At 48.6% G+C, this 25,194-nt stretch overlaps 2 protein-coding genes across 7 annotated transcripts in view; one reads left to right on the plus strand and one right to left on the minus strand.

Annotated features, from left to right (window-relative positions):
- Positions 1-12,962, plus strand: part of ADCY7 (adenylate cyclase 7) — a 60,677-nt gene extending 47,715 nt beyond the window's left edge. For 2 of the 3 annotated variants that reach the window (XM_067020333.1, XM_067020334.1), the window contains exons 14-27: positions 201-284; positions 428-500; positions 1,720-1,817; positions 2,760-2,844; positions 3,242-3,367; positions 4,229-4,327; positions 5,351-5,544; positions 6,450-6,537; positions 6,898-7,053; positions 7,748-7,894; positions 8,480-8,584; positions 8,983-9,097; positions 9,708-9,832; positions 10,034-12,651. In XM_067020333.1, coding sequence (XP_066876434.1) covers positions 201-284; positions 428-500; positions 1,720-1,817; positions 2,760-2,844; positions 3,242-3,367; positions 4,229-4,327; positions 5,351-5,544; positions 6,450-6,537; positions 6,898-7,053; positions 7,748-7,894; positions 8,480-8,584; positions 8,983-9,097; positions 9,708-9,832; positions 10,034-10,180 — 1,642 coding nt within the window. In that variant the 3' untranslated portion in view covers positions 10,181-12,651. Of the gene's footprint in view, positions 1-200; positions 285-427; positions 501-1,719; positions 1,818-2,759; positions 2,845-3,241; positions 3,368-4,228; positions 4,328-5,350; positions 5,545-6,449; positions 6,538-6,897; positions 7,054-7,747; positions 7,895-8,479; positions 8,585-8,982; positions 9,098-9,707; positions 9,833-10,033 lie in introns of all 3 variants that reach the window. The other variant, XM_059043839.2, reaches the window with a different exon arrangement.
- A 739-nt stretch (positions 12,963-13,701) lies between these two features.
- BRD7 (bromodomain containing 7) overlaps positions 13,702-25,194 on the minus strand; it is a 37,891-nt gene continuing 26,398 nt past the window's right edge. The window contains exons 9-17 of one of the 4 annotated variants that reach the window (XM_059044588.2): positions 24,869-24,944; positions 22,231-22,338; positions 21,355-21,490; positions 19,120-19,231; positions 17,472-17,528; positions 15,285-15,396; positions 14,840-14,983; positions 14,477-14,620; positions 13,702-14,149 (exon numbers count right to left, since the gene is read on the minus strand). In XM_059044588.2, coding sequence (XP_058900571.1) covers positions 14,094-14,149; positions 14,477-14,620; positions 14,840-14,983; positions 15,285-15,396; positions 17,472-17,528; positions 19,120-19,231; positions 21,355-21,490; positions 22,231-22,338; positions 24,869-24,944 — 945 coding nt within the window. In that variant the 3' untranslated portion in view covers positions 13,702-14,093. Of the gene's footprint in view, positions 14,150-14,476; positions 14,621-14,839; positions 14,984-15,284; positions 15,400-17,471; positions 17,529-19,119; positions 19,232-21,354; positions 21,491-22,230; positions 22,339-24,868; positions 24,945-25,194 lie in introns of all 4 variants that reach the window. The other 3 variants (XM_059044587.2, XM_067020335.1, XM_059044589.2) reach the window with 3 other exon arrangements.

Below are 25,194 nucleotides of genomic sequence, written 5' to 3' on the forward strand. Positions count from 1 at the left end.
TGTGTGATGCTGAGCCTCCGCTTGTCCTCTCTGGGCCTCAGCGGGACCCGCCTGTCCCTCCTCCATCCTGCGCGAGGCTCTGGGACCTCCTGCAGGCACCTGGGAACCCCACTTGGGTGCGTCATCTCATCCACACCCCTGCCTCTGGGCAAATAGGTGTAGGTTCCTGGGCTGATGCCTTTGCGGGTGTCTGATTCCAGAAGTGCGTCCCCCAAGAGGCGCTCAGAGGATGACTCATATGATGATGAGATGCTGTCAGCCATCGAGGGCCTCAGCTCCACGAGGTGAGGCTCCGAGACCTGTGCTCGCCTTGTGCCTCATGCCCAGTGGCTGTGTCCGTGGTGCTGCCTCCTGAGGGTGGCCCCCCACGCCCTCCCCCCGACCCCTCCAGGCCCCACCTCTCACTGCCTGTGTCTCCACCCCACAGACCCTGCTGCTCCAAGTCTGATGACTTCTCCACCTTTGGGTCCATCTTCCTGGAGAAGGGCTTCGAGCGAGAGGTGAGGACCTCTGAGCAGCCCCAGGAACAGGGGCTCCAAGGCCTGGGGTGGGGGGCGGGTGCTGGCCACAGGGCAGCCAACACCCCCGGAAGGTCTGCTCAGGGAGGGCACTGGGGAGTCGCTCCAGCTGCCACTGGGGTGGGGACGGGGCTCGATGCAGCCTGTTTGGGTTCTCTTACTGGCCTCGCCCCTGCACCTGACACCCCCGTTAGTGGTTCCCCGACTTGGGTTTGGGAGACTTTGCTCCCTTCAGATGCCAAACCTCAGCCAGTGCTGACAGGGGCCAGCGCACACCTTTGGCTCTGCACATTTTAGGAAAAAGCCCCAAACTCAGTATCAGTTGGACGGGGCCTGACCGGTTCCCCCTTCTGGCTGCCGTAACACCGTGCTTGTGTCCCACTAGTGACCATTCACTTATTTATTGAGGGCCTACTGGTTCTGGCAACGTCCAAGGCACGCGTGTGTCATTCTGCCCCCACCTGCTGGCCAAGGTGGGCGATGGTACCCATTTCATGGACCCCAAGGTTTGGGGCGTCTTGGCGTCAGGTGTGGCCTGAGAGAGTGACCCAGCCCACGGCCCTCTGGTGCTGGGACCTCTCTGCCGCTTCAGCCTCCAGGACTGGGGGGGCTCCCTGAGTTGGGGGCTCCCTGTGTGGCGAGCTTGGGGTCTGGAGGCAGGTGTGGTCACCAGGAGAGCTGCCTGGCGGGCCACCTGCCGGCTGTGAGACCTGGACAGGCTGCCGGGCTCCCTGAGCCTCGGTTTGCTCATCTGCGGCAGGAGCCCTGTGGGCTGAGGTCTTGAGGTGGTGCCGGGTGTGGCAGGGCGGGCAGCACAGGCCCCCGCCTGACGGCTTGGGGCTCAGGCCTGGCCGTGCTCCTCGGTTTGGGGTGAGAACAGAACCCCCACTAGCCCCAGTCGCAGCAGCCCCAGAGCTCCCATTTGGTTCTCACCCACGGACTTGGGCTACAGGCTTTACAGGGACCTTGGAAATGAAGTCGGAGACCGGGGCGGGGTGGGGGAGGGGAAGGATGAAAATTGTTTGTTCATGATGATGTAACAGTCAAGGAGGGGAGGAAGTCAAGGAGGGGGTGTAAGGTTTTTCTTAGAGATGATTAACTCGAGCCAGGGTGGAGCCCAGGACGGGGTCAGAGCAAGTAGCCTGCCCTGCAGGCGGGGCTCAGCTGCCCGGCCACCCCTCACAGTCTCTGTCGCCCCCAGTACCGCCTGGCACCCATCCCGCGGGCCCGCTACTACTTCGCTTGTGCCAGCCTTGTGTTCATCTGCATCCTGCTCATCCATGCCCTGCTGATGCCCAGGTCAGTCGGGGGGTGGGCCGGGTGGTCAGGCGCACTGGGGTCAGGCTAGGAGGGGTGGTGACCTTGCAGATCCCACCAGAAGACCTGCAGGAAGGGGCTGGCTGTTAGAGTTAGTACCTTTAGTCCCTTTAGGCGTCAGAGCCCCAGAAACTGGACCTGGCAGCGTGGCCCCCATACCTGGAGTTGCCAACGTTTAGTTTTAGTTTTAGTTGAACATGCCTGCTCGCTCAAGCTGCAGGCCTCTCTACTCCCAGATGCCTCTCGCCTTCAGAGTCACCTGTTTTCTGTATGGCCCTTCAGGCATTTCCGTTTTTTGTGACTGTTGCCTTAGGTGTTTGGAGTCCTAGCAGGGCAGACTCCTAAAACCGTAGCTGCTACTACCTCCCTCTTAGGTGTGGGAAATTTGAGGCCCGGGGGCGGGGGCTTAATGCCTTATCCAGGGCGTGTGGCCAGTACGCAGGAGCCGCTGAGATTCAAGCTTCTGCGAAAGCGCTCTGTTGCTGGGGGCGGGGGCAGGGGGCTGAGGTCACAGGGAGGTGGGAAGGTCAGCCAGTTGGCGGCTTCTGGAAGGGTAGTTAGGCCAAAGGATCCGCTAGGATCATGGTTCAGGATGTGCTTAATAAAGACGAAATAGGGAACGCTTTTAGATGGTGCTTATGTGCCGGGCAAGAGTCGGAAGGCTGTATAATCAGTCATTTCTTGTATACTTGGCCCGGAAAGCGGGGCGTGATGTTGATCTTGGTCCTCGTGTCTCGGCCAGGCCTTGTGTGCTGTTCGTGGGGCAGCTGGACCACGGTGTGCGGTGTGCCCCTTCGGCTGAGTGCAGAGTAGCCGTTTGGGAGGGGGAGAAGGTGAACTGAGGCGCTGGGGGTGGGGAGCATGCCGGTGGCTTGGCCCCGGGCAGAGGGTCCCCCAGAACTTAGGTTTTTCCTTCCTCTCCAGGATGGCGGCTCTGGGTGTGTCCTTTGGGCTGGTGGCCTGCGTGCTTGGGCTGGTACTAGGCTTGTGCTTTGCCCGTGAGCTCTTGGTGAGTGGGGAGGCCCCCGACTGGGCGGCGGGCAGGCTGGGCCCCCCAGGTGTCGGGGCTGTGGCGGTGTGAGCCCCGGCCCTGTGACCCCTGCCCCTTCGGCCTGGAGCACGGTCCGGAGGCTTCTCCCAGCGTTCTCCGTCCTAGGTGCTAGTACTCCGCAAGCGGCAGCTGTGGCTGTCCCCACCCCAAGGGTGGGGCTGTCCCTTCTGTCTGCGCACCACACGTGTCCTGAGCTCTGGGCCGGGCGGGCACAGCACCCCGGACTCCCCAGTGGAGCTCTCAGAAGCTCTCGCTCTGCTGGGCCCTTGGGCGGTGGGCCCCCGGGCCAGGCCTCCTGCGGGCTCTCCCTCCACCTCGGGTGTGGGCGCTGGGTGATGACACTGTGATTCCGCAGAGGTGCTGCCCAGCCCGGGGCGCGCTCCGAGCCATCTCCGAGAGGGTGGAGACGCAGCCCCTGCTGCGGGTGTCCCTGGCCGTCCTGACCGTCGGCAGCCTGCTCGCCGTCGCCATCGTCAACCTGGTGGGTTCTGCGGCGGGGACGGCAGGCCTGGCAAAGACCCCTCGGGCCGTGCACGCTTCCGGGGAGGAGGGGGCAGTCTTTGCCCCCGGGGACCTCCGGATTCTAGAATCCTGTAATCCTGTTGCCTAAAAGCCCATCTGGTGTGACCGTATCCAGAGCCCTGTGGGCGGGCCCTGTGAGGTTCCCGTGGCGGCTCTGAGCTCCTCACCCCGTGTCTGTCACATGAGGACTTGGGGCCCCCCAGAGCGTTCACGTGGCCGACCCCACAGGGCCACCACGGCGTCCTTGACGTCCCAGTCTTTCTTTCCAGCCCCTGAGGAGGTCCTGTCTCAGCCTCTCTGAGACCCAGTCTCCTCACTGGGGATGAGCGGCCCTGGGCACAAGCTGGAGGGCACACCTGGGCCCTGCTTCTCGGGCTGGGCTTGTGTGCTTTGGGCTCAGACAGCACTTGTCCCACCCGGTCCTCACCCCCCTCTGACATTTAGAGCCGGAGTCTCCCCCGTCTCGGTGTCCCCTGCACTCGGGGCTCTGTGACCACCTCCCTCAGCGTCACGTGGGGAGAAGGGGGCTCGCTGAAAACGTTGCTCCGGCTTCTCCCCCCGCCCCGAGTCGGGCGCTGGGGTGGCGTCCCTGTGCCTTCCTTGGACGCCCTCTTTCCCGCAGAGAAGCTGCCAGCGGCGGTGGACGGCGGGGGCACAGAGGCTTCGGCCAGGCTTGGAGCCGGGCCTGGCAGGAGATGCCCGTGGCGCTCTCGGAGGCCCCGGCCTGCCCTCTGCCCACTCCAGGTCCGCAGCCCCGCTCAGCCGGGGCAGATCCTGGAGCCCCTGGACCACCCCTCACGGCGACCTGTCTTTTCCGTAGCCGCTGATGCCTTTCCCGGCCCCAGGGCTGCCTGCTGGGAACGAGACGGGTCCGGGGGCCGTGAGCAGCTGGGAGAGGGCCCTGTGCAAGCTCCTCCCGGTGAGTGTGTCCCTCGGGGCTCCTTGTGCCCCCCCTCGGACTGTCCCTGTGTTCTCAGAACACACTGAGCACCGGAGCCCATGGGCACCGAAGAGCCGAGTCCCCCCCTCGCCCAGGCGAGGCGAGAGAGCAGGGCCGGCTGGGGCTAAGGGGTCCAGGTGCTGGCGCCTGGGTCCAAGGCGAGAGGGCGGGAGCACCCTGCGCTGGCGGTTGTCTGCTGACCGTGCTCGTCGTGATCTCCACTTCGTGGATGGGGAAGTGGGCGCGGGGAGGCCGACAGATTTGCCTCATAGGCGGCGGAGCCAGGACTGGGCCCAGGTGGGCTGACACCAGAAGCTGTGCCTAGAGCACCCTCCCGGACAGGATGAGGGCTGTGGGACTTGAGGGGGTTGGTGGTGAATTTGAACTGGTCTCTAAAGGGCAGAAAGGTTATGGGACGGGGGTTGGAAGAGGGGACAGCGAAAAAAAGCCAAGGCAGGTAGTGGGCACAGCAGGTTTCAGGTGGTCGTGTCACGGGGAGGGCGTGGGGGAGGATTGGGAGATGAAGCCAGAGGTAGGTTAGATCCAGCTCCAGTGGAGCATGAGTGCCAGGGTGAAGAGCTTGGTCTTTATTCTGGGGGCAGTAGGGAGCCACAGCAGGCTCTTGAGCAGGAGAGTAACATGGGCAGAGATGCACTTTGGGAGGGACCGGCTCATGGCAGAACTCAGATCACTGCCTGGACCTTGTCACAGTCTCCCCAGCACCTGCATTTTTATTTACTGTGTTTCTTTTTCCTTGAGTTCACTTGCCATAAGTGGAAGTAAAAATATAGTAAAAACAACACAATATAGAAAGTTTTAGATTCCGTTGCCTACTCTTCGTTAAGGGAGGTCAGTGAGGCAAGAGAGTGGTGCTGAAGACACACTGGATCTTCACGGATTCCTCTATGGCCAAAGGCGTCCCTCCCTTGGGCGACCTCTGATCCGGGAGGTGCCTCTTGGTGGCGGGAGATGGTGGGGTGACCGACATCCCCGTCTCCCCAGTATTACACCTGCAGCTGCATCCTGGCCTTCATCGCCTGCTCTGTCTTCCTGCGGATGAGCCTGGAGCTGAAGGTCGTGCTGTTGACAGTGGCCTTGGTGGCCTACCTGGTGCTCTTCAACATCTCCCCGTGCTGGCAGTGGGACTGCTGTGGCCACAGCCTGGGCAACCTCACCACGACCAATGGCACCCTCAGGTGGGGCCCAGATCCCGCACTGCCGGGACCCCGGCCCACTGCCGTCTCGACTGCGGCCCATTGTAGCACTTTTTGTTTTGTCTCAGTGTCGTTTCAAACTAAGGTGCTTTTGCATTCACAGTCCCCTCTGGCTGGACACCTTGTGGGCCGGACCGGCAGGTGGCATGGTTTCTGCTTTACAGAAGGGGAAGTGATGGGCTCAGGCCCTGGGTCTGCAGCACTCAGAGCTGAATGTGACTGATTTGCAGGGGTGTCCCCGGTCCCAGGAGGCCACCTGGGTGATCCTGTCTCTAGGCCAGTCTGGGGGTGGGGAGGCGGAGGCTTCAGCTCTAGCCCAGTCCCCTGCTTTGAGCCATGTCCTGGGTCTCCAGAGCTCTGGAGAGAGCAGTTGGCTCTGGTCTGTTCCCAGACTGATGTGAGGGGCTGGCGTGTGCGTGTTCCTGGGGGCTCTGGGCCCCACGTGGATTGAGGTGCGGGGGGCCTGGCTGCCCTTGAACTAAAAGGCAGGAACCTGGGGACCCAGAACTAGGTGCGCTCCTGCGGATCTGGCTTTGCACCTGCACGTTCCTGCTGCCGGCCTGCAAGCGCTGCTCACCTCGAGGAGCTCTGGCTGCTCCCCTGCCTGCCTAGAGCGCTTTCCTTCAGACTTCGCCCTGAATATTCCTTGAGACCCAGGTGTGAGCTCAGATGTCACCTCCCTGTCAACCGTACGGCCCTCTTTTCTTTACAACCTGAAGCCTCCTGTTTGTCAACCACGAGAACGTGAGCTCCGAGGGCAGCGACCTCCCATCCTGTTCACTTCCGCGTGGGCTGGCCCTGCGTCTGGGCCTCATGCCATCCCCTGAATTTGGGGGGCTTTGGGCGGAAGTGGAGATGACGCCTGCCTTTCCCCTCATATCCGGCAGCTCCCCATCCTGTTCATGGGATCTGAAGACGATGATCAATTTCTACCTGGTCCTGTTTTACACCACCCTCATCATGCTCTCCAGACAGGTACGGCCCAGGAGGCGCCCCCCGCGTCCCTAGCTCAACGTGGCTGCTTGTACCTCTTTCTGGAGAGGCCGGAGCTGCCTCAGATTTGGAGCAGCACACAGGACTGCAGTCTTTCGGGGAGCTCTGGTCCCTGGGTCGGGGTCCTGGGCAAGTGTCCTTACCTCCCATCAGGACACGAGTGGGTCACTTAATCGAGAATTAGGAGTCATGTCTGACTGGGGAGTGGCTGTTGAGCTGGCGGCGTTTGCCAGGGGCACGGGGCGGAGCGCTGCTGGGCCGGCTCCGTAGCCCCCAGGGTTACCAGTGCGCTCTGCCCTCGCTCACTGCTGCCGGGACACCGATGTTCCCTTCTGTCCGCAGATTGACTATTACTGCCGCTTGGATTGTCTGTGGAAGAAGAAGTTCAAGAAGGAACACGAGGAGTTTGAAACCATGGAAAATGTGAACCGCCTTCTTCTGGAGAATGTCCTGCCAGCCCACGTGGCCGCCCACTTCATTGGTGACAAGTTAAATGAGGTGTGGGTGAGCAGGGGCTCAGTCACTAGGACAGGGAGACTGAGGGTACGGATGCAGTCCTGTGGAGGGACGCGCTATAGCCACAAGGTGCTTTCTGCACTTGGTTTCCATGGCTCTTGGCCTCACCGATGCGCCCAGGAGACAATGTGTGGTGTTTGCTGTAAGAACGCAGGCTTTGGATCAGAGACCAGGGTTCAGGTGTGATTGTGGACAAGATATCTCACTGCCCTGGGCCTTGATTTTCACATCTATAAAATGGGACTGATAGTACTTGGCTGGCAGGATTGTTGCAAGGATCAAATGTCCAGGTACTTGCAATCTGGACCATCTGTTGATGAAAATATGTGTTTTTACCAATTCTGCGTAGCAGAGTTTTTTTTTAATCTATGGAAACTCAGGCCCAGTGAGCACAGAACCCAGGCCTCCTGATTGTTACCTTCTGCTACCCAGGGGTTCTCAAGCCCAGCTGTACAGACCCAGGGTACTTAAAGGAGCCCAAAATCAACCTGCGTCTGACCCTTCCCAACAGATTGATTCGGAATCTCCTAGTTTGTAACGGCCCCCACTTGAGTCCCATGTACAGCCAGCATCTGTTCCTGGAGCGCGAGGAATCTCCTGCCCAGTCTGCTTCCCCCGCCCTGTCCCACGAGGTCTGGTGGCCACAGGGCCATGTTTCTTCCCACCCCCAATCCAGGACTGGTACCATCAGTCCTACGACTGCGTGTGTGTCATGTTTGCATCCGTGCCGGACTTCAAAGTATTCTACACGGAGTGCGACGTCAACAAGGAAGGGCTGGAGTGCCTGCGCCTGTTGAACGAGATCATAGCTGACTTTGACGAGGTAAGGCCTCCCTCCACACAGCTTGGAGAGGGCAGGGTGGGGCCGGGGGCACCCCGCGCCCACTGAATACGTGGGTGCCCTTGGGGAGAACACATGGTACACAAATTGTAAAAAGTACCTACGCGTTTGCTTGTTTTTTCACTATGTTATTTATCTTCTCTGTGAGGGGCAGCTTGCTTAGATTAGATTTAGGTTGTGAAATAGTCTGATTTCCTGCTAAACCCGTGCTAGCAACCTGTTTCAAAGGAAGTCACTCAGTTTGGGCTTAACTCTTAGCTGCAAATAATCGACGTTCCTGTGTAGATACTGTTGGGCGGGGTGTTTGCTCCTTAGCAGGAATGAGACCAGATGAGAATGGAAGAGACAGGGAATGTCAGGGAACAGGGACGAGGGAGCAGCAGGGAGAGAACCCAGAGGCTGTGTCGCCACCTGTACGGAGGTGTGAACTCAGGTGGAAAAGGGCCCCCGCATGAGAAATGTTTGCATTGGGGGTGGTGGTGGGAGAGAATCCTACACCCTTCTCAGACTCTGGGACAGGCCCGGGCTGCGGCTGTGTTGTATGGCCTGCTTCCTTTCGTCTTATAGCTGCTGTTAAAGCCCAAGTTCAGTGGTGTGGAGAAGATCAAGACCATCGGCAGCACGTACATGGCAGCTGCAGGGCTCAGCATCCCCTCAGGGCACGAGAACCAGGTACCCAGGCAATCTGGTGGTCTCATGTCCCAGCCCCAAATGAGGCGAAATTCAGGACAGCCCCAGACCGACACCTCTCCGTGCCCCCCCCCACCACTACGAGGGAAGGGCGGAGGAACTCATGGCTCAGCCCGAGGGAGCGTTTTGGTGGAGGGGTTGGGGCAGGCGGCCCCTCACCAGGAGGGGAGCTTAGGTGGGGGGGCAGGTCCTAGACTCTCTGCGGAGGAGCCTCGGTACATCTCTGCCCATCAGGGGCCCCCCACGGGTTTCACGGCCAGGCTGGCACACAGCGCTCGGCAGGTCAGGGTGCTCTGGAGCGTCCGCCTGCCAGCCGGTGGAGGCAGGAAGGCGGGGCGTGGTCGGCCGCGGCCCCACGGAGTGCCCTGTCTGTCCTGCAGGAGCTGGAGCGGCAGCACGCCCACGTCGGCATCATGGTGGAGTTCAGCACCGCCCTGATGAGCAAGCTGGAGGGCATCAACCGGCACTCCTTCAACTCCTTCCGCCTCCGAGTCGGTGAGGCCCCGGGAAGGCGGGCTGGGCCCGAGCGCTGGGTGGGACTGTGCAGCTCCCGCCTCCTGGCAAACCCACTCTCAGTCCGGTGTATGTTGCCGTCTGCTACGAAAAGTTTCAGAAATCCCTTTCTGATCTTAAAACCCCGGTGACTGGGTAGTAAGGATTCTCTGCGCACTATTTATGAAGTTACCTTGGCAAATTTTGAGTAAACAGGAATATATCACTACGGGGAATGGAAAGGCCAAATCCCTGGCTGTAAAGAGGTGACCCTAAATACACTGAGAACAAAGCAGAAGCATTAACCTAAGTAGTCACTGTTAGCTAACAGGGTCAGTGCCCAAAGCCCATTTACCGTTCAAGAGGAGATTAGTAGATACAAGAAGTGTTAACAGCGGACTCAGGCTTCACATCCAGCACCACCTGAAAAAGAACTGCCCGGGGAGTGCTCTCCTCGCATCCCAAGTACCACCTCCCGTCAGACACGGGAAGCGCCCTTCCGACCTTCATTGTAGTTGCTGCAACGCTTTCTGTGGTTGCCGGGTGGATTCTGTGGCCTTATAAGCCTGAGGCTTTGCCTCTGTGATCTGCTAACTGCAGACATGTTCTTTAGGCATAAACCACGGGCCCGTGATTGCTGGAGTGATTGGGGCACGGAAACCTCAGTACGACATCTGGGGAAACACGGTCAATGTTGCCAGTCGAATGGAGAGCACCGGAGAACTTGGGAAAATCCAGGTAAGAGCTCACCTGGGGAAACCCGTGCCCAAGGGGGAGAGAACTTCCCAGAGGTGAGGGAGCCCGGGCATCAGTCAGCTGTGGGATTCTAGCCACAGAACTCTTGAGGGAAACCAGACCCTGTCGGCCGGTTTCTCTTCATCCCTCCCACAGCAGATTTTCTTTCTGCTTCTGAAGACTTAGGTTTCTTTTCCTTTTCAGGTTACTGAAGAGACATGTACCATCCTCCAGGGACTAGGTTATTCTTGTGAATGCCGCGGACTGATTAACGTCAAAGGCAAAGGCGAACTGCGGACTTACTTTGTCTGTACGGATACTGCCAAGTTTCAAGGGTTGGGGCTGAACTGACGGCTTTAGGTAGGTGCAGAACATGCTGGAAGCCGATTTCCTTCCCTGAAGCAAGCCAGGGGGAAGGCTCAGCCCCACGTCGGTCACAAAGGCAGTCCAAGGGTTTGGCTATTACCGCCCCTGGCAGGTGGTTGTGCATGGCTTCCTTGAACTGGTACTGGAGGATTTCTCAGCTTGAGGCAACCACCAAGCCTTACACACAGGTAGCCAGAACCTCTGTGCTGTCGGAGTCTGCAACTCGGCCTCCAGCACAGCAGGGAATGGCTCATTTGTGGGTTTTAGACCCTCATTCCCCCAGGTGCTGTGGATGAGACCTCAGAGCATGACCTGGAGACCCCCGCCCGCCCCTACTCTGCCTTGGCCTGTGAGCTGCACAGGCGAGACTCGTCTTCTTTTCTTGTCCAGGATGGGTGGAGACTCCTTTCTCCCCAGCAGAACAGCTACGAGAGTCCATGTTGCTCATACAGGCATTCTGGTAAAGAGTTGAACCGGTGTTTGTTTTAAATCTATCAATGGTTTCAAACAATAGGGAGAAAACCCCAGTGGACACTTACTTCTTGTCATCTTTGGCATGTGTCTGTTTTAAATGGATACATTGTTAATGGAGGTATTTATTATCCTTTAAATGACTTCTGAGATGCTAGACAAATTATCTTCTTGGCAGTATAGTCTCTGCCTTTGTAACCACTGACACATAAGTAGGACCACTGTCCAGTGTGAGCATGTGGGCTCAGCTCAGCTGGGGGATGGAGCTCCAAGGAATGAGGCTCATAGCAGGAAGGCAAGGAGTGTCACAGCCTTGGCTTTGAATCACACAACTTTGAAGCCAGAATTTTGAGATTAGGTTTAATAAGAGAAAAGCCTAGAAAATAAGGTATAAGCTCTTAGCCCTTCCTTGACTCCTCATGCATTTTTGAGCACCTGCTGTAACCTTCAACTCTGTCTTAGCTTTATACTGGGAAGGAATGGAGTCTGTGTGGAGAGAAGTCGGACAGCCTGTAGTTCTTTCCTTTCCTTCAGTCCTCATAGCTAGCTTTGAAGAGTTTCAAAACTAAGAGGATCTACTCAGCCTCCGCATGTGTAGAGGTTCCTGTATCTGGGAAGCCAGCCCTCTCACAGGTGCTCAGCTGTTCTTGTTCTGAACTGAATGAGTCAAGGCAAGTGAAAAAGCCAAGTCTGTGAGGTGGGGTCTTACAGCACTTTAGCGCCAAAAGAATGGAAAGAAGTCTACCTATGTTGTTTCAAGGTGAGAAATAATAACCAAACTGCCCATTCCTTTTTCTGAACTGACGTCATTGCCTCATAACCACAGTATCCCCAGGGTTTCTAATAAATACAGCTGAATTTCACTATCTAGCAGGAATTCTCAGCCAGAAGTCATCCATGAACTCCCCTGAAATTATACAGAAAATCCTGCATACGTGAGGCTTCAAAAGATGACACAACGTTGCAGACAGGTGACTAAGCAGTCAGGTCTGCCTGGGATGGAGGGCTGTGGGGTGAGCTGACAGCCCAGCCACGGGCAGGGAGGGGACTGAAGCCGAAGCTGCTGCCTGCTGCTGCTGTGTCTTGTTGGGGGCTGGGTGGGCTAGTGGCAGCTCAGATGCTCTGCATGAAACTGGAATAGGTAGGAATAAATCACAAGAACTTGCCTAAAGGAATTTCATTGTGAAAACGCTGGTAAGGGAAATAAGCCGTACTTAAATTGCCTTTTTTACACACCAATTCTTCACCTAAGTACTATGCTGAAATCTATACCCTTAAAATCAGGAGTGGCCAGGGCTGCTCAACAGGGCTCAGCTGGGAAGTCAGGAAGGCTCCGTCACTGATACGGTGTAGACACACATCAGCGTGCTGGGCCTCTCTGAGGTGGACGTACTTCTGCTCTTGCAATATGCATATTACTTTTTTCCTCCAGCAAAGAAATCCCAGTTGGGAGTTTTAAAAAATAATTGGTTACCATTCATGTATTCTTCTTTCACTGTGCTCAGATAAGAATATTAAGTTTTGAGTTTTTGATAATCAGATCGTAGTGTATAACTGACCATAAAAATCACTTATTTTTCATATATTTGTTTTCCAACTACCAAGTCATTTCTTCACAGGTGTCATTTTGCTTTATGACAAGTATCTTTCCTAACACTGACCTTCTCTATGGGTCAGGGACCTGCTTCAAATTTCTACTGAGGTGGCCTCACTGATGCTAGTGAGAATCACACTTGAAGTTTTCTGGTTTACTTATTAAGAAAATTTCCTAACAGACAAGATCATTAACCACTGTATACATTGTGTATATGTACAGAAATATGCTTTGAGAAAGTACATGCAAATGACTAGGGGTTATTCTATATACTGAATATTTATAGACCTGTAACATTTGTTTCAAAATGTTATAATTTCATTTTTATAAAGCACCAGTGTTTCTCCTTTGTTTAGCTTTTCATAGATTAAATTAGCAATCTGGAAAACCTGATGTCCTAAGGTGTTTTGAATTTAAATGTTTTCTTGGTCTTCGGGAACTTACCTTATTAGCTAAGTAGATCTAAAGTTTGAGTCGGTTACTGCCTGAATTATATTTGAGAGACAAACTCTAAAAAGACGTGATAAATACATATTTGAACTGATTCTTTAATTCTCTTGGCATAGGATTTCAAGTATGCTTCTGAAAGATTAGGTCGCCTTAACTCTCTTGAGAGATTCAGTTTTCCTTCACCCTACTTGTTAAGTGTTAGTTTTCAAAGTCAAGAAAATAATAAAAGAGCTTCCTGCCTCGGCGTTTTACAGAAGGGCTGCATGCAGTCTGAGTAGGGTCTTAAGCTTAATTTGTTCACTGAAGTAGGTTACAGTCTAGCGCCTGGTTATAGAAGAGGACCACATCGTCGTCTCCTACTTAAGTAATCAGACTGCTCGGGCACTTGACCGTTGCAGTTCAGGTAAAAGTAGATGAGTATTAGTTTAGGGGGCACGGCAGAGGCATAGGTGACCTGTGAGAAACAGTAAACAGAAACGTAAACTTTCCTTTAAGCTTGGTGATTTCCTTATGTATTCATGGGTGATTTGGTTTGTTATCTTATTTGGCTCATCCTTTTACTGTAGTTCCAAATAACCCCCTGACAAATGGCAAAAACAAACCAAAAAGGAACACTAGACAAGTTAGTGCTATGAAACTCCTGATATGTTTTGTTTGGTTTTTGTGGTGGTGGGAAGCCCCTAATCCTTCTACATAAGGACATCATTCCCAACAGGTATATAGGGGACACACTAGTAAATTCTAAAGTTACTTTAAGTGTATTTGTTTTCATGGTATAACAGTGGAAAATCTCGCTGGATGGGGATTTTAAAGAAGAGTTTCCCAGTCATAGTCCTGCCTGTGAAACGTTAAGGAAGCAGCACTATCACTGCTCTGCAAGAACTCTGCCCAGGTCCACTCCCACCCGCTTTCTGCTCAGTATGGCAACAGGTCAAAATCATTCATTCCTCACAAGGCCACTTTTTGAATAAATCATCAAGGTGAAATCTGGTAAGTCAGGAACCATTTGGTTATAATTTCTTTAATGAGAAGTACAGCAAATGTGGAAAAATGAGGGATTTCAGTTATTTGGGGAACTTCTTTTAATGGATGGTCCTAAAAAGGCTGTTTTATTTTTTGAGCTTTTCTCTATCATTTCATCCTCAGATTTAGCCCCAGGGAAAGGTGAAGGGGTAGCTTAGCTGATATGCACAATACAGTTCACAGTCCCAGGTTCAGCTTTATTACCTAACAGAAGTCCAATCTCTGGAACATTAAAATTAATTGTTCCAAAGTTTAATTAAAAACACAATTTACAAATATTTAATATCTTCTGAAAAAGCATTTCCAAGTTAAGAATGAAAAAAAATATATACATAATATATAATCAAATACCAGTTAGCTTCAAATCCCATCAGGTCCACACTCAGTAACATCAGTCTTTTTAGGTTCTTCAAAATCTGGAAGAAAAAAACCCCCTTCATTCAGTAATTTTTTCCTTTTAATTAAAAAAGGCATGTGAAGGTAAAAAAAGAGTAACTTGACAACCCTTCTTTACTATGTTCAAGGTTAAAGACTAGGTGCATCACTGTGGCTTTTTTTTTTTTTTTTTTTTTTTGGCAAATGTGTGAAATCTTTATTCCTTAGACAAGATGGAAAGAAAACTAAATAGTTTATATGTTAACAGCAGAGACAAAACCTTTCAGATGTTACTTGGAGGGGGAAGACCAACGTTTACTTTTACTCACACTTAGCCCTCCACTCTCCCGAAGACACAGGGCACGTACCTTCTGTTAAATCTACCAAGTTGTTTTCGACCACCGGGGAGGGGATGGAAATCCCCATTGCTTTTCGGACTCCATACATGCTTACAATATCACCGGGAGTTACTTGCTGTGCAAGTTCCTTAAGGTTATTGGTCACTTGTTCAGCTGGAAAGAAAAATCAACATAAAGACAGTTCAAGGTAGTGAAATGTGGTTCCTTTAGATAACTTAAAAAAAAACCAAACAAACAAAAGCCCAATAAATATATAAGTGGAAAAAAATAAACTGTCCATGGTATTCACTTCAGTGTTACTTTATTGTGGTATCACTACTCAGAAATTTTCCCTTTAAGCACCCTTATTCTCCTACCAGAGGTACAACATACCAAGATGCATTTCTCTGTATGAGGGACCCAAGAGACAGATCATGTTGGGAGGGGGTCTGGTGCTCAAACGCTCATTCTGGGCTTCCTGGAGCTCTCTGAGCAATTTGGTGGTCTCATCAAGTTTCCTCTGGAACACTTCAGCTTCTGTGTGTTAAGAAAAATAACCTACTAAGGACAACATGGACATACTTGTATTTGATCTTGTGCAGTAAATTGAGTACTGTGCTCTGGGGTTTTGCTATTTACTGGTTAGTCTTCTCTCCTCAAAGGAGTAATCCCCCTCAAATGAAATCAACACCACAGACACGCTTTACTATTCCACTGAAGCATGGCCAGTCAAGATGTTCCTGTAGTGAATGGCCATGTTAATCTGTGCTACTGTGACATTAAATCTTGACTGCCTGTGTCATGAAGTATTTCCTTCAAACCCTCTGGAGACACTTACCTTCCGAGTCAAAAACTTCAACTGGAGCTCCAAAGTTTGTTACTGCTTTCAGTGCGGTAAGCCTGTCTTGATTATTGGAGTCTAAATGCCCTGTTGGTTCGATTTCTGTAATCTGCTTTAAAAAAAAAAGATTAACTGAGCTTGCTAAGCCCTGACAGTGCTAGAATGAGAAATTAAGAAGATGGCTTGTGTTTATAAGCCAAGCTATTTCACCTATTTAGAGTTATAATTCTGATGCCTATAAAAACCTTTAAAATGCCATTCCCAAATCCTGGCAAAAGTGTCCATAAATCACACTTCTCGGTACTGGAATGGGGTGTCTAACCCAATCTGCATCACTTGTTTCACCACCACTCTAAAGATAAAAGCCTCGTTACTGCCGACACTGTGAAGCGCTTTTGGTGACTGTGACAAGGCTGCAGTTTCTGAGGTTCACAGGCAGTGTTTCAGTCTATACACTTTCACTCCCCTGTGGTAGATCTTGAACATAATAAGATACTTCCTGGGTCTCCTCCAGGCCCCAAAGCCAGGCTGTAGTATTACATGGGAGAAACAAAATCCTAAAAAGGGTGGAGTTTTATTTCTGGAATCACAAGACTCAGAGTTTCCATAACCCCAACACTGCTTTTTAGGAACAGATCAATCCTGACAACGAGTAAACAAAAGTTAATGGTTCCTTTTATACTTTGGTATTGCACTCCAAGCTCAGGGAGTCTGAACATCCTATTTCTCTACAGACATATGGGCTAAAAGTGTGTGGTGGATAAAACCGTATCAGTACATATTGATACTTATGGTTTGTTGTTTCAGCTGGGCCCTTACAACTCTATTCAATAAACTGCTTACCCAGCTTTCTTTCCCGTTCTGAAGTTTTCTTTCATTCTTGCCCGCTCACCAAGTACATGACCTTGCTTGGCTCCTCTTTCTTGGAAAATGACATGATTTTGTCAGTACCATCTATACTACCATCTACATTTGCATCTGTCTTTACTTGATTTCACATCTTCAGGTTTTCTTTCCCTTCAAGAGCTTATGTCTCTCTGATCTTCAATGTCCCAGTTTTCCTCCAGTCATTTAACTCATGGTACCTTTGTCTTGTCCCCACCATTTAACTGAAATTACTCTGATGAAGGTTACAAATGACACCTGCTGGTCTCCTCTTACTGGGCTTCTGTGCAGCATCTGACACTGCTGGACTCTTTCCTGCATTAGTCTTCTGTGGTTTTCCCACCTTAACTACTGGTCTCTCCAAGGTTCTGTTCTTTGGCCTTTTCCCAGCCTACCTGTTCTGCCTGGACAATCTCAGTCACCTAATACCTACAACAATCCTACCTTGACACCAATGACTTCCAGATCCACACCTCCACTGATGTCTCAAATCACACTCACCAGCCCTGAAACCAAGTGAAATTTCTTTCCCTGCCAAAGGTTTGCTCCTTTTCCTGTATGTCCAATATGAGCTAACAATGCTAATATCTACCTCGTGCAGGTCCTGTCAATTTTAGTTCTACTGTATCTGTCTTTATTGTACATCTTCATTCTCTTCCACTGTATTGTTATCTAAGCAAAAAATTAACTAGCGTTAAGTCCCATAACTTTTCACCGGTCCCCTCCCCTCCAGCCCCTCTCTCGCCTCCACATTTGATCACAGCTGTCTAACTTCTAAAAGAAAATCTCAACTTCTTAAGCACTGCATATATGACTCGTCATCATTTGGTCCTCAATACCTTTCCTCCTCTCTCCAGGTACCCTGTGGTCACTCACTTTCCGGGTGCTCTGCACATGTGCCTTGCCTGCTCAGATCTATTCAGGTCATTACACATGAAGTTCTACCCACTTCACACACCTGGCCCTGTGCTGGGGGAACCCTGTTCATCCTTCTAGACCCAGTTCATCTGGAAGTCCCTCTGCGAGGATCTCCTCAGCTGTCCAAAGCAGCTGGTTTCCCCAACCTGTGTTCCCAAAACATATACATTTACTCTGTACGTTAATTGGCTTTGGATCCCTTGTCTACGGGCATGCTTATCTACTGCACTCGCTGCTACTACATTCCCCACAGGCAAAAAAAGTTCTTCTATCTCAGGAGACAATAAATATTTTTCTTTTAAAATAAAAGCTTTATCATTTAGGCTTTTTAGCTTATTCGCCATTTAAATATTTCTTATAAAGAGTAAAAAATATAATCACCTCCATTTCTTTTGCTGTGTCAAGTGTCCTAGTTTGGCCTTCATCTTCAGGAGATGACTATAAGGATAAAGAAAAACACTTTATTAAAAGATATATAAAAAGGCAAATATCAAGGAAAATAGAAAAACATCAAGAGTTTCACAGCAAGATAAAAGGAATAAGAATATGGATTATCAAAATATAATTTTTTAAACCAAAGATGAATTAGATATAATTATTAGCATTTTGAGAGTATTTTGTGAGCCCAGCATACATATTACTGGTGACTTTAAGACTGATAGTTCTATGACCAATCAAGAAGGAACATACATGTTTAAGAAGGTACTTGGTAAATAGCATCCAAGGACCTAAATAAATGGAGTCTTATTTTCAGCAATAGGTGGTTGAAATCTCTGACAAAGAGAAGATAGGAGTACTCCAGGGTGTATTCTGCATGAAAAGAGGCAATACTTGCAGAGAGCAGAGAATGTAAAATATTCAAATGCTATAGGGAATGTGAAAACTTCCCATAATCCTAGTCTTCAGAGATACTGCGTATATAAACAATACATGTATCATGCACAAAAATCAATCGTGATCTGTTATCTTTTCTTGAAAGGTTATACTGTGATTTATTTAACTGATTTCCAATTTTAAGAAATTATAAACACTGTACTGCTCATATATAACTTCTATCTTAATTTGCTAGTATAAATTCTGAGAGGAACTGCTGGATCAAAGGGCAGAGGAACTTTAAATTTGAAATATATTTTTGCCATATCAACAAAATGAAAGAGATGCAATTTTAGTTCAAGACTTTAAATTAATTCGGGTTAATTGCTGGGAAGGGTATAGTAAAAATATTTTTGAATTGATGTAAAGCTGAATGTTTTTTAGGTCATGTGAAGAAAGCAGTTTATGTGCTAAGATATGACTGTACAGCAGTTCTCACTGAACTTCAGGTGCTGACTCAGCTTTGCTGACAGGTCACCCAAGGACAAGCAGCCACAGGTACAGCGAGGGCAGAGGACAAGGCAACTACAGTCACAGCCACCAGGAAGAGTTATGACCCCCAGGAGATACAGGGTTCCTCTAACTATGGTGACAAGGACATTCTGGAGACCAACTCTCCTCTACACTGAAGGAACACTTTCTGGTTTAAATCTTTGAGCCAAGTCTCTGAGTTATCCCAGATTATGAACTATGTCCAACTGAACTGGAGCTAGTTTACAAGTGTTAATAAAATACAGCAATGAGGAAGCTTTTTACTTTTTTACTTGAGGCTCCACCACTGTATTATTACTACATAATGAGGAAAAGGACATTCCCTATCCTTTTAGTCAACTTAATGTCAAACCAGTGAGCAAGACTTCCTTTTTTTGTTAGGCTACATAACACGAGCTTACTTCTGAGTTATAACCCCCATTTTTGATTCCTACATTTCCAAGATGAGGAGATAATGACAATCATCTGGCCCTCACAGCTCCTGGTAGCTGAGTTACTCGTTTCCGTTCATTGTCCTCCACCCATGGTCTCCACCCGGGCTGGGCTGTCTTTTCAGCGGCATGGAGTTCAGCTGTCACACTGGTTAATCCCCGGGTTTCATAACACTGATGACTAACACCTGAGGGCCAATGACAAATCACTGTTTCTTTAGCAGCATTCTTACCATCTCCAACTCCTGCAGGGTTCGAGAATGTCCTCCTTTTGTTAAAACATCCAGTAAACTATCTGCCATAACGTATGGATAATCTTGGCATGTGGCCAAAAACTCATGGATGCTGAAAGAGAGTGTGTTGGGAAAGTCACTTTCATACAAATCATCTCCACTGGCGTAATCTTCCTATCATAACCAGCTGTTTCATTAGATGCCCTTAATGTATACCTCATGATGTGAAACTTTCCATCTAGACACAACACTGTATTTACATATTTACCAGTGATCAAGTTATCACAAGAGAATTATACAATACCAAGAACACCATGAAAAGGAAATGCTCCTGGAGAAAACTTCAGAGAAAAACAAGACCTCAGTGATGGAGGGGATCAGGGCTCAGGCTGTGGAATTCTTTGCTTCTCTCCTTCGCTTCTTCCCCTAGGTGATCATATTCATCTCAGGACTCTCACATATAATACAAGACTCTAGAAGTCACACCTCCAGTTTGGACAGCTCCATTTGGAGTCTAATAAGCTCAAAACGTCCAAAATTGAGTTGCTGGATCTTCCTCCCGAAGTAGTCCTTCTAAAATCTTCCCCTTCTCAGTAAACAGCAATGTCATCCTTTTAGGCTTGGTCTAAAACCCTGGAGTCCCCCTTGACTTTGCTCTCTCACACCCCACTTCAGTGAGTCAAGAAATCCTACTGGCTGACTACTGATCCCTTCTCAGCACCTCAGCCACCATTCCCACGGTCCAGTTCTCATCTGGATTATGACAGCAGTTGCTCTGTTTCTTCCCTTGCTCCCCTGCAATCTGTTTTCCACAGAGCAGCCATAGTGATCCTTTTAAAATTATAAGCCAGACTTGGTCACTACTCTGCTCAAAAGCCACCAATATTTTCCCATCTCCCTTAGAATAAAACGCCAAGTCCTTACAAAGATCTCCTCCCACCAGTTATTTCCCCTACTCTTCCTGTCCCTTACTGCTCTTCTTGGTCTTTAAATGTGTCAGGTGGGTTCCCACCTCAGGGCCTTCGCACAGCTATTCCACTGGCTGGAATGTTCTTCTTTCAGATGGCAGCAACGTTTGCTTCTTTACTGCCTTCAGTTTTGCTCAATGTTCACTTAGCAAAGCCTTCCTTGACTACCCTATTTAAAACAGCACCCCTCTCCCAATCCTAGCACTCTCTGTCTTCCTTTACTTCTTTACTTTTTTTCAAAACACCTGTTACCACCTGACAGGAGGGCATGGGTCTTCGTCAGCATTGTTTCCCAGGGGAATCCCCAGTATCTAAAAGAATGCCTGGAAAATAAGGCACCTGCAATGCCTGTATGTGGAATGCATGGATGAATAATCCAGAAATAATTTATTCAGGCTGGTGAGAAGAGGTCTAAAGGATATACAAATGGCTTGATCTTAAACCGCAGTCACTGACTAAGGACGCCTGCCTTATAAAAAACACTGCCACCACTACCACCGCACATATATAAAAGTGAACAATCCCCCCTTTGTCAGAACACCAGGAGACTGGTTTATCTATTGGGTTAAATTCTTACATATAACGAAAGTTAACAAAGTGCCAGTGCCAAGGAGGAATAACCCAAGCTCAGTGTCCCACCCCAAGCCAGAATCCCAGGAACCCAGGACATTTCATTATGTTGATGGGATGCAAAGTACCCAACATCCTAAATAAGAACACAAAGTTCATCTTCCCACAGAAACAATTAATAAGGGATAGCTGAGGGTAACTGCAATGGTCTACTGGTACGTGATGGGTCAAACAGGCTTGGATGCGGGTTGCCTTAGGAATCGAATCATGTCCTACCTCTTATCTTGGGGAAAATGGGTTGTGGCTTCCCAAACCGATCAAATTTGGAACAACTCACTGACACACAAAACTGTTACAGTAAAGCAGGTGGCACGTCAACATTTTGAAGCAACAAACTCCTGAATTTTAGTAAGTGGAGGTACACAGTATCTTTAAAAAGATATTTTTGTAAGAATTAAAATATTACAGATGCCAACATCAGAAAATATTAGGGAGATACATTCTTTCTTTAAAATATATAGTCTCTATTAAAGAATGATGATAACTAAGGGCCTATTTAATTACTGTCAATTAAAAAAATTACTGAATACATTTTCTACCATTTGAATAACTGTGTAAGTCTATCAACAGATCACTTATGCATATCAGTATTTTAGGACAATGTAGCACTCAGAATACTGATGAACTGGTGACTCACCTGAAATCACTCGGGAGGTCCGAGTCTTCCCCATAGGTTGAATAGATTAAATCAGAATCGTCCTTGCTGATATTTGCAAATGTGGAGTCATAATGTGGTGCATAAGAACTGTAGGGTCCATAATTCAAGTATAACACTGTTGATAAAAACACACACACACACACAAAACCACAATACCATTCTTTAACATGTATGTCAATCTATTTTTTTGTTTATTAAAGATTATTCCCTTCTAACTTTGCTACTTCATTGACTGGCATACAAACCTAAGGTAAACATTTTCTCCAAAACATGTATTTGTGAAGTCACAACTCAGGTGAATCTTTGCCCACAAAGGGGAGAGGAAAAAAAGAAATAACAAAACTCATTTTGAATACTAATACTGAGTTTTCAGGGGCTTCCCTGGTGGCACAGTGGTTAAGAATCCACCTGCCAATGCAGGGGACACGGGTTTGAGCCCTGGTCCGGGAAGATCTCACATGCTGCGGAGCAACTAAGCCCGTGCGCCAGAACTACTGAGCTTGTGCTCTAGAGCCTGCAAGCCACAACTACTGAGGCCACATGTCACAACTACTGAAGCCCGTGCGCCTAGAGCCTGTGCTCCGCAACAAGGGAAGCCACCGCAATGAGAAGCCCGCGCACCACAACGAAGAGTAGCCCCTGCTCGCCACAACTAGAGAAAGCCCACGCACAGCAACAAAGACCCAACGCAGCCAAAAATAAATAAATAAATTTAGAAAAAAAATTACTGATTTTTCAGTTTCTTCTTAATAAAATAGCTAATTAATGTTGCAAAAATACCATAAAGAGAGTGCTTCTTTTCCTCAGCTCCTTGAGAAAGAGAGAAAAAACTTGACTACCATGTGGGAGCCTTACCTGGAGTTACCTTGTTCCTTTTATCTTCTTTGAACCCCTGCAAAGTATTCACTCCAGACTGAAGTCTTCCAGTTGTCATTCCCAGTCTCACAGGGCAGTAGCCTGGTTCTAAAACATAAGAGTGAGCACGGTGGAGGCAGCTCACGTGGCAGTGATCCAGACGGTGCTCTCACTCAGCGTCTGTGCACACACTGCTTCATGCCATCCACGTGACTCTGGGCAGCCCTTGCTCTACCCATTTTTAACATAAGAAAATCTGAGCTTAGAAAGGCAGGAATGTACGCAGGACCAAAACCTGGTCCTTTTCATTATACTCTACTGCATCCTGGAATTCTGTATAATCATGTTGCACTTCACTTTAAAAAACATGTTTAAAGTTTTTTAAACATGGACTTTTTAAAAAAAAATGTTTAATTTTTCTTTTGGCCGCACCCCGCAGCATGTGGGATCTTAGTTCCCCCACCAGGGATCAAACCTGTGCCCCCTGCATTGGGAGCGTGGAGTCTTAACCACTGGACAGCCAGGGAAGTCCTGAAGGTCGGATCTTTTAATGTTAAGATGATGGAAGTAAACCAGTAGAAAAGGTCAAGTAAAAGACTAAGGGAAAATACATGATTAAAGATAAGAACTCATAATATATTCAGGATGAGTTAATCTGAATTAATCTGAGGCAGACTTGCACTGCAGGGAAGAATAGCCTTTAAAGATGTGATGTCGGTAAACCAGGAACGAACCCCTGTAATGATGCTAGAAATCTGTGATACAAGCATAAGAACAGAGAAGGATGGTATCAGGAGAAAACGTGGTCTCTAACGAAATCCAACAGAAAGGACATTTTCTCTTGAAGAAGAGACAAGATGATTTTTGTAGCATGACCACCCTGGAATAGAGGCTACTGCCACATGTGATCAGTGTGATAAAATAAAAGCACTTGTGAGAAACTTCAAACACCTAAATCAGATCTTCTGGAATTTGGTGTCCCAATTGGTACTAGTGCCTCCAACCAGGAGGATGGAGCTGAGACAGGGGCATCAGTAAACCCTGGGGGAGCTGCCGCGCGCACGCGCGTGTGTGTCTGTGTGTGTGTGTGTGTGTGTGTGTGTGTGTCTGTGTGTGTCTGTGTGGTCAGGTCAGCGTTGGCCACATTTGATAATGCCTACAGAAGCAGGAAATCCAGAAAACCAGACCAAGAGCAGAGGCCAGACCCCAAGTACAAAGAAAGGGGCAGATCTTAAGGTGTGACCTAAATCAATGTAGTTGCATCCCCAAAGCTTCATCATGGCTATACTACAGAGAGCAATGCTCTCAATCCTGTGGCATTGTCTTTTTCTACCCTGTGACTTTCTTTGACCTAAGACCCTAAAAAATTCTTATGAAAAGTTCATATAAAAATAAAAAAATGAGTTTTGTTTTGAAAACAGCATCAGTTCCTTTTCTTCTAAGTAAAGGAGGCTATTAATGTTCTCCTTCAGCATTTCAAGAGTGGAATGCAATGCTCAAAGAGAACATTGACAGGCTTGCATCAAATGCATCAAGCTCTTCTCTGCTTCAAGGTGTTTTTTTTCCCTGTTATTCCCCAATCCCTGACTCACCATTTTGGGATCAACCTAAACATCTCTTAAGGAAGCCCTCTCTGACCCCCAGACACTAGATAGATATATCCTGTTACTACTCTGCTGCTCTGTTCCTCTGATGTACTGATTCATGGTGGACAAGTTGCCATCTCTTTCCATGATTCCTTTTGTTTGTGTCCTCCTTTCCCCACTCCACAGAACGTTAAGAGGGACTTGTCTCCTCCTGTTCTGCTCCCTTTTTATACCTAGCTCCACCTCAAGCTCCTAAGACAGTGTCTTGCTCATAGCAAACAATAATGGAGACTATTTCCTGAAGTGCAGGAATTTTGTCATTATTCATTTTTGTATCTCCAATTAACTCTCTCCTAATGGTAGTATGAAAAGAGGTATTTATAAAATATTCTCATGCTTATCACATGATTTTTCCCCCCTCAGATGAATGACATAAATTTCCCATTCTTACATCAAGATTTAAAATATTCCCTATATTATTTCCATTAAAATATCATTTGAGAAAATGTAAGTATGACTTGAGTTTCTAAAACAGTGATTCCCAACTTTTATAAACTTTCTATCAACCACAGTGAAAGATATGTCATTAACTATATATTATTCCATTCCCATTAAGGTACTACATGGCATATATATTCACTTCATTCCCTGAAATTAAGAAGTCAAGTTAAATTTATTATGCCATAGTCTGAGGGGTTTGAGATACTTTAAAGAAATAACTGAGCCTTTATACCAGAGTCTCTTAAAACCAGGGCTAGAAATGACTAATATTTTGGCTTTGTTAACGGTGTACCCACCATTATATAAAGTGCCTGATATTCCAGGCACTTTATATTTTAAAGAAAACTTGATCTGTAGTACTTATTTGGGATGAAATAAAGTTAGGCTAGCTGTTAGCATGAAGTACATGATGCCTAGCCAAGTTCTTTATGGATGATGATACAGTTAGGTTTATCAATATTCAGACTTGTTGCTTTAAAATATTAACCCGGGTTACTGCTCTTTGCCAAATTAGCATCAAGTTCATGCACAGTCTAATTCTGTGAACTTACCTCCTACAACAGGATCCACAGGATGGAGAAGTCCCAATGTTGTTGTTCCATCTGGTTTTCTCCTTTCAAATTCACACTGCAAAGACCCGAAGTATTCAAATGGCATGAACAGTTTTATATACCATATGTACATATGCTGCTCATCAGAAAACCTTACCTTAGTTTAGTCAAACTAATATTACAGGTAGCGATCATCATTATACTCAGATATCAACTTTCACACCTGTCTCCATGCACACAGGTGTTGATGGGTTAAAGAAATGAAGGTTAGAGAAATCTCAGAGTTTTGAAGAGCTGTGTGGGTCCTTAAGGTCACCAAGTTCTGT

The sequence above is a fragment of the Kogia breviceps genome, chromosome 18 (genome assembly GCF_026419965.1).
Source record: "Kogia breviceps isolate mKogBre1 chromosome 18, mKogBre1 haplotype 1, whole genome shotgun sequence".
Taxonomy (NCBI): Eukaryota; Metazoa; Chordata; class Mammalia; order Artiodactyla; family Physeteridae; genus Kogia; species Kogia breviceps.